This window comes from Eublepharis macularius, chromosome 8, assembly GCF_028583425.1.
Source record: "Eublepharis macularius isolate TG4126 chromosome 8, MPM_Emac_v1.0, whole genome shotgun sequence".
Lineage (NCBI taxonomy): Eukaryota > Metazoa > Chordata > Lepidosauria > Squamata > Eublepharidae > Eublepharis > Eublepharis macularius.
The window spans coordinates 117,160,983-117,169,474 of record NC_072797.1 but is presented as its reverse complement, the minus strand read 5'-3'; the positions used below and the strand labels follow the sequence as shown (position 1 = coordinate 117,169,474).

At 43.2% G+C, this 8,492-nt stretch overlaps 1 protein-coding gene across 1 annotated transcript in view; it reads right to left on the bottom strand.

The window, feature by feature from the left end:
* TEK (TEK receptor tyrosine kinase) overlaps positions 1-8,492 on the bottom strand; it is a 77,136-nt gene continuing 68,644 nt past the window's right edge. The window contains exons 17-23 of the mRNA XM_054987228.1: positions 7,393-7,583; positions 5,866-5,979; positions 5,015-5,085; positions 3,800-3,840; positions 1,595-1,691; positions 1,119-1,218; positions 1-342 (exon numbers count right to left, since the gene is read on the bottom strand). Coding sequence (XP_054843203.1) covers positions 268-342; positions 1,119-1,218; positions 1,595-1,691; positions 3,800-3,840; positions 5,015-5,085; positions 5,866-5,979; positions 7,393-7,583 — 689 coding nt within the window. The 3' untranslated portion in view covers positions 1-267. The remainder of the gene's footprint in view (positions 343-1,118; positions 1,219-1,594; positions 1,692-3,799; positions 3,841-5,014; positions 5,086-5,865; positions 5,980-7,392; positions 7,584-8,492) is intronic.

Sequence of the window (8,492 nt, the reverse complement as noted above, 5' to 3'; positions counted from 1 at the left end):
TTTTTTCTCGCTCCAGAAAGCATATATACGTCTTAAGTATGAGTGTATATATGCAAACTCTCATTCTTGCTCAGACAGACACACAGACACACACTCACTCACACTTATGTACACAGTCCCACAGGATACTGAAACAGAACTCACTGTAGTTAAAAGGTTCTGTACAGGGGACACAATATACCGTTTATACATCACTGCATGTTTTGTGTCCCGGAAGATCAAGGTCTTTGGGTGCTTAAACAGATAAATAAATGAAGCTCTTCCATCCTATGCAGCTTCTTCAGCGGAACAATCAATGCCTGCGTAGGTGAACTTCTCATATAGGGTAGTGTTCACATAGGTCTGGAAGAAGAAATGAAGAAGCATAACGTCTTATTTCACACTCAGAAGCCAATGTCAGTTCTCATTGCTGCACCTAACCCCAGCTCGCCTTTTGTCCTTTTCTCTTGAAATTTCCTAGATGAGGACATGACCCACCAGCTGAAGATCGACCAGTGACACATGAAATACCATTTGTATACCCTGTCAGAATACACATTGATGAGAAATGACATGAATGCAAACTCCCTGCACAAGCCAGGCTACCAGGTGACATGCAGCCCATCCAGGGCTTTTTTTCAGCTGGAACGCGGTGGAACGGAGTTCTGGAACCTCTTGAAAATGGTCACATGGCTGGTGGCTCCGGCCCCTGATCTCCAGACAGAGGGGAGTTTAGATTGCCCTCCGCGCCATGGCGTGGAGGGCAATCTAAACTCCCCTCTGTCTGGAGATCAGGGGTGCCACCAGCCATGTGACCATTTTCTCCGAAGGCAACCCACTGAGTTCCACCATCTCTTTTCCCAGAAAAGCCCTGAGCCCATCTATTGGCTTGGTGTGGGGTACAGAAGGTGCTTGTGAAGCAATGGATTGGATCCCGTGGGAAATTTCTGTTAATGGAAGGATGGTTTTGCTGATTGCTGTAAACCTCCAACTCTCCTATCATGTTGTTCTTGGGAGGGGGCGTGCACTGTCCCCAAGATAGATTTACCATGGCATCCAAGCCAATTATTTATACTGGCAACCACACCACAAAGATAACTGATTCTGAGGCTGAGAATGTTCTTTATTGTCATCCATACCTTCCTTTCTTCCAACATCCTGTTCAATGATACAAGTATTTGAGCAAATGATGGTCTCTCATATGGCTTCTCTCTCCAGCACTGTCTCATCAGGTCATAACTGAAGGAGAAGAAAGTACTATCAGACATAACAGCATATTTAGAACCTAGCATACTTATTTATTATAACAGTTCAAAATTTAAATCTGGGATTATTCAGTAGGCTTTGACATTCTATGAGACTTTGAGGATAAAAAGCCCAACCTTATCCCAAAGCCTAAAAAATTCTGTGGCAATATCTTTTATAAAGGTCTTAGAAGAAATTATGTTTTGCTGCTTGCATAAGACAATTCTCGAATTTCAGTTATTGTAGTTGCCTCACTAACCTGAAGTAAACTTCCCTCTACTCAATTTACATTGATGTAACTTACATTTTTCTAAAATGCCATCAACCAAAGAAAGGATAAGAACAAGTATTTAAAAGATAAATTACATACACCTCATCATCACAATTGAGAGGTTTTTCCAATCGGTATCCTTGTGGCAACTTCTCATAGAGTTCTGCACAAGTCATCCCGCAGTAGGGCGTTCCACCTAGTACAGAGGATTTAGCAGTGTTTAAGAATTTTTTGGTTTTGTTTCACATGGCTATAAATGACAGTAAGACCAATTAACTTCTAAACAACAGCAAAAAAAACCCTACACCAGTGATTACCCTAGCCAAAGTTGTGCCCAGGGCCAGCGCGTCCATTGAGGTGGTGGGGGCAGCCGCCTACAGCACTGAACTTAGAAGAACGTGCTGTCCCCGCTCACCTCCCCACCCCTTCACTGCTGCTGCTTACCTTGGCTTGGATCCCAGCGAGCCGGGCATCCCAGCAGCATGGCAGTGAGCAGGGAGGCGAGTGGGGAAGCGGGCCGCCCCACTTGCCTCTCTGCCCCTTCGCTGCTGCTGCTCGGCTCCTGGCAAGCTGGGTGCCCCAGCGCCACAGCAGCGAGCGGGGAGGTGAGTGGGGAAGCAGGCCGCTTTGCTCGCCTCTGCACCCCTTTGCCACTGCTGCCCACCTTGGCTAGGCTCCCAGCAAGCCAGGCACCCCAGCGACATGGCAGCAAGCGGGGAAGCGAGTGAGGAAGTGGGCCACATCCCCGCTTGCCTCTCTGCTCCTTCGCCGCTACTGCCAGCCTCAGGCGAGGGGGATGCTCCTGCGTGATGATGCCAGAACTGACGTCATCATGCAGGGGCAGCGCGCATGTGCGCACTTTGCGTGCGTGCACAGGGCAGGTATCTCGCCTCAGGCGCCAGAAATGCTGGCGCCGGCCCTGGTTGTGCCTCAGACCCATGAAACCTAGCACAGGCCGCCAACCATGTCTGCCAACCTCCAGGTTCTCAACAAACTACTTATTATTGTCTTCTGCTTTGGGATGTAAAAAGTGGCAATGCTGTCAAGCACTAGGCAGGCTACAATACACAGCTGGTGGTTCACATGTGCAGGTCTGTTTTAGACTAAAAAGGAAGAGTATTGCCTGAAGATGCTTTGTCCAGCAGTGCATTTGCAGAAGACCTAGTTTCCATTTACTGATAACCTGTAATTGAATGGTTATGTTAGTCCATAGCAGCAAAATAGGAGTCCAAGGGCACCTTAAAGTTTAAAAAAATGTATTCCAGTGTACACTTTTGTGACATCACGGATAGCTTGAAATATAGGCAGAACTGGATTTGACCAAAAAGATAATAAAAGATGTCTTTACATGCAGAAACAGGGCTAGCCTGGCCCCTCAACTAGACATGCCACAAAGAGAGTCTGGAGATCATGAATAGAACAACCTTAGAGAGGGACATGAAACAAAGGAATAACACAGTTGTATGTCCTTGTGTAGATTAGAAGAACCATCTAACCCGTGTAGTATGGGGCAGGGAAGTGTCTGTTGTTCAAAGAACATAAGTTCTTTGAGTACATACAAGTCCCTGGCTTTTCCTAAAGCAATTTTTGGTCAGTTTTGTCTCAAGGTTTTGTCCGCAACCACAGCCCAATATTGATGGACAATCAACTCCCGAGAAATATGCTGTGGAAATATGCAGTTTTGCCACTGGAACTTTCAAGAATGTATGGTTGGGATCCTACAAATAATCCTACAAATAAAAATGAATGACAAATGGAAGATTCCATGTAAATGTAAAATAATGCACACTGGTGCAATTTCCTAATTTTGCATATATGTAGAGAGAGAGAAGAGAAAGAGATATTGATGAGGGGCCTGAACTGGCTGTGACTATCAAAACAACAACAACCGGATTTTGGGGTTATAGTGAATAGCTTACTAAAAATAGCAGCTCAGTGTATAATGGCAGTAGAAAAGGTAAATTTCACAGGGGATTATTAGAAAAGAGATCAAAATAACACACCCAGTATCATAATGTGCTGTCACATTAGGAATTCTATGTACCATTCTGGTTGCCCCATTTTGGAAAGGGCATTCTGGAGCTGGAAAAGGTACAGGAAAGGATAATTAAAATGATAAAGGGGTTGAAGCACTTTCCCTAAGAGGAAAAACTAAAACAGCAGTAGATATGAATGGCACAGAGATGGATATTTTTCTTTCTCGCTTCTAACAGCAAAAGAATTATTCAGTGACATTGATGAACAGTAGATTCAGGACAGATTCAGTTCTTTACTGAAATAAGCATTCTAAAAATGGATACTTACCTAAGCTTACAATTTCCCATAACAGTACACCATAGGACCACCTGCAAATGGGATAAGAAATACCATAACCCCTTAACATTAATTGTATTTAGACAGATTATGTGTATTATGAAGACATGATGCTGTATGGACAGATAGGCACCTAAAATTATACTTATTTCTGACATCTAGCCCAAACTTATCCTGGTATTCAAGATGTTAGTAAAAAATTATTTTTCTGTGAAACCTGATATAAAAGATAATTGGACACAAAAACTATAAATAATAAGCTATCATTGATTAAAACAAGACAAATATCTTTTCCTTTATACATTGGAAAGAATTATTCCTCAAAGAAATACAGTTCTCTAATAAAGAGTAGAGATGGGCACGAACTGGAAAAAAATGAACTGTGCGGTTCGTGGTTCATCACATTTCACGAACCATGAACTTTCATGAATCTGCCCTGGTTCGCGAACCAATTTGTTTGGTTTGTGAAAATGTCACATCCAGGTCAGCAAATCGTCACAGGAGGTCACTTCCAGGTCAGCAGAAGGTCTGCAGGAAGTCCATCCCCTGTTGCCTAGGAAACTGAAGCTGTCTGCAGTGATGAACCAAAAAACGAACCCAACGAACCAGCCAAATGTTCATGGCAGTTCGTCAGAAATTGGCTCTGACGAACCACTGGTTTGCGAACCATGAACCGGCCCAGTTCATCACAAACTTTGGTTCGTATTTTGGTTTGTGCCCATCTCTAATAAGGAGTCACTGCTGCCTAGCCCCTAACAATGAACTTCAGCTGAACTGAGGCCTCAATTGTCCAAATAAGCGGTCTGAATAAATACTCTTCTAAAAACCAAACAATGTTGCAAGAGACTGGATATTTTACTGAAAGATATTTATGAAAATTGCATTTAATGTATTTATTTCTCAAACCCAATGTTAACCAAACTCTTCAAGCAGCTTTACAAAACAAATTTTTTAAAAAAAATTATGTAAAACCATAAGTGTTGCTAAAGTGATGCTTTCAGATGAAATTCTTCCAATGACTTTGTGCAATTCTTAATGGATTTTCAGTTTTTGTTTCTTCCACTTCTGTACTCTTTTTTTCCATATATTTTTATGTTCTTCCTCTGCTTGATTATCTTATGAATGGTCAAAACCCGAAAGCACTTGTCTGTAATATTGCCCTGAAGAGACTATAAAAAAGTCTCAGAACACTGCAGTATCACTTACACATCACTGTTTGTAGTATACACACTGTAGTTTAGGGACTCTATTGCCATCCATCTCACTGGGAGCCGTCCCTACACAGAAAAAAAGCCAATTATGTTACAGCATCTCACAGCAATTTGTGCTGAAACCATGAGCTGTGATGTGTGCACAAACTCCCTGGGCCAGAACTGCTTCCCACTCCTTGTGTGCATTCGTCTGTGTAAGTGAGATTGTTTTCTTTCCACTGAAATGAAGAAACTGAACCGAACTGAATGAGTTGGCAATTGGACTATCAGGGTCACCATGGTCTACTCAACTGGCAGCGGGTCTCTAAGATCTCAGGCAGAGGTCTATTCCATCACCTACTATCTGTTTCAGATGATTGGAGCAGTTGGGGATTTATTCACATATGCTACTCCTGACAGCCACAGCTCCACCATTAAAATGCAATGAATGAAGACCTCTCCACCCAGTTTGCTCAAGAGCTTTCAATATAGGCACTGTGCGTTCTAACATTGCTGCTGGACAGCTGATTAAACTCCGTTGAGACGAACATAAATATAAAACATCTCACACAAACTGTTGTTACCTGACAAAGGATGTTATTGTAACTCTCAAAGAGTGAATATTATTTATACCTGATACATTCCCACTTAAACTAACAGACCTCATTCTATATACTATGTTGAAGAAAGTCTTTTGAGTTACAAGGGAATTTACTTACAAGTAAACACACCTTTGTCCTACTGACATTTGAGCTAAATCTAGGTTTAAATCCAGCTTCTTCTAAAAGAAGTTTCTTTCTAATTTTTACTCCTAACAACATAACGTAGCAGACGCCTCTGTACAAGAAAATTTCTTTCGACTCTTACCATAGTCTTCTTGACGTAAACCTCTTGGCCTCTAGACAATCCAAAATCTGCTATTTTTGCAACATAATTTTCCCCAACCAAGATATTTCTTGCTGCCAGATCCCGGTGGATAAACTAAAGAAAAAAGAAACCAAGTTCTGGATCTTAGATTGCATCATATATTTCATACTGTCTTCAGATACTTGTCTTCAGGTATCTGAAGAAGCGAGCTGTGGCTCATGAAAGCTCATACCCTACCACAAATATTGTTAGTCTTATGGGTGCCACTGGGCTCTTGCTCTTTTCTACTGCTACAGACAGACTAACACGGATACCTATCTTGATCTATCTTCATACTGTCTGCTATTGCAGAAACTAAGATAGTTCAACAGGAACATTTTCTATAGTCATAACTTGAACAATGTGTTTTAAAGCACTTGATGGGACCAACAAAGACAAGAAAAGTGGAACACAACTGTAAGAACTATTAAACATAACTATATTCTTACTCTAAGAGCCTTTAGCTTCCAGTTCCATGGATACACAAGAAGTGCTGCCGGGAATGCTGGATTTTAAAAGTTCAGTCATAAAATAACTAGAGTTAGCATAAAGGGTGTTGGACTAAGATCAAGGAGACCCAGATTTAAATCCCTGGTCTGCCTTGCAGGGTGACTTTGGGGCAGTGCTGTCACACTGTCTTAACCTAATCTGCCTCACTGTACACTGCTCTGAGCAACTCAGCAGTTTAATAACTAGGTTGCAAACCTGTATTTTAAAATCTGCTTTTGAATCAGGGCAGGAGACAGTGGCAGCTTTTCCTGACTGTCTCCCTACCCAAGTCTTTCTTCTGTCCTCTCCCTTGATTGTTGTGCAGTACCCAGGGGTCTTCTTCAGGGCAACTGCTAGATAACGGTTGGGCAGGAAGAAGGAAGTCACAACTGACTCATGGCGACCCCATCCCGGGGGCATTCCAGGCAAGAGACAAGCAGGGGTCGTTTGCCATTGCATTCCTCTTGGATAGCAACCTCCATCTACCTTGGTGGTCTTCCATCCAAGTATTGACTGTAACTAACCCTGCTTAGCTGCCAAGTCCAGACAAACTTGGGCTAAATGTGGGCTATTCAGGCTAGGTGTGCAGGGGGAAGGGACAGCACAAAGTAAATCAACTGGAAGAAATTTCCACTGCCCTCCAGATTCAGTAGCAAATCGAAAGCTACAGAGAAAGTCTCTAGACTGCCATCTGGCAACCCTATAGTTTGATGCCCAGGGTCAAGGGTGCTTGGAAGGAAACATGATGGTGTTAGCTTGGAAGCCCTTCCCTCTCATTCCTGAATCACGTGGGTTCTCTTTAATTGGTGGCAGATAATCAGGGCCATGTTAATCTATTCTTTCATTGTAAGTATCAGGCTTGAGCCCTGGATACAAATGCCAGGCTGGAGCACTGGCCATTCTGGGCACAATTAAGCCCCAACTTGACTTCACAGGGGTTTGTGTATCATGGTATCAATGGATATCACTTTGGGTTTCCAAAAAAGAAAAAAGGCTGACCTGTTTTTGGCTCAAGTAGTCCATTCCTCTGGCCACATCAGCCGCAAAGTGAAGTAGCTGCTGGGAGGACAGCGTGGAAGCTGTACTGTTGGCAATGGCAAATGCTGGATCGGTCTCTAGGACCCTACTCTTCCGCAAGAAGTCCAGCAAGTTTCCATGGGGAGCATATTCAATAGCAAGATAGAGATACCCTGTTACAAAACAAAGAGAATGGGCTCATAACATTTGCCAAACTGAGGACTTCTATGAGCAAGGTGGCTGCGATGATTTATGATGAGCCCCAGAACAGACATAATCTATCCCCTCTACCAAAAGAGGGTCCATTCCTGCCCTGAGTTTTGAGAATGCTATGCAAAACTTTGGCCTTGTTCTCATCTGAAGTCCTATGTGTGCCTCTCATGTTCCCCCAGGCCATGCATATAGTGTGTGAATGGTTCCATACCCAACTTAACTCTGAGCTTCAAGCGAGTTGGTCATATAATCAGCAGAGACCAGACCAAAAGGAGGCCCCAAGTTCTTAGCAGCAGATGTCACCAGTAATGGGGTCATTGACCCATGCTGGACACTGTTGGCCTTCACCAGCTGTATACTTGCATCTTGCAATGCCTTCTGATTAAGAGAAGGTCCTTTCCCCCTTAGTTGCAGTGGCCACTACTGTCTGCCCTATTGCCACCACTGCTTACAACTTCTGAAAGATGCTCTACTTGGACTTTGGCAACTCGGTAAGCAGAAGGGATCTCCATACTTAGAAAGCAACCACTGAGAACGTCTTAGCCTGGCTTCTAGTACATCTCAGAGATCATAAAGGTCATATGAGAAGAGGTGGTCTCTATGGTATGTTATGTCCAAACTGTTTAAGGCTAGATGGGTTTTAGCCAGTACCTTGAATTGTACTAAAAAGGGAGTTGGAGTACTAATATAATGTATTCCTAGTAACTCCTCTGGTAGGAGGACAGCCACTACAACCAGCACCTGCTGAATCTTCCAAAGAGTTTCAAGCACAGTCCCCTGCACAAAGCATTACAGTCATAGACTCTCAAGAAGGCTGCTAGGTTGTCATCAGACAGATGCAGTCTTTTCATGAGGATGAGTTGGTGGAA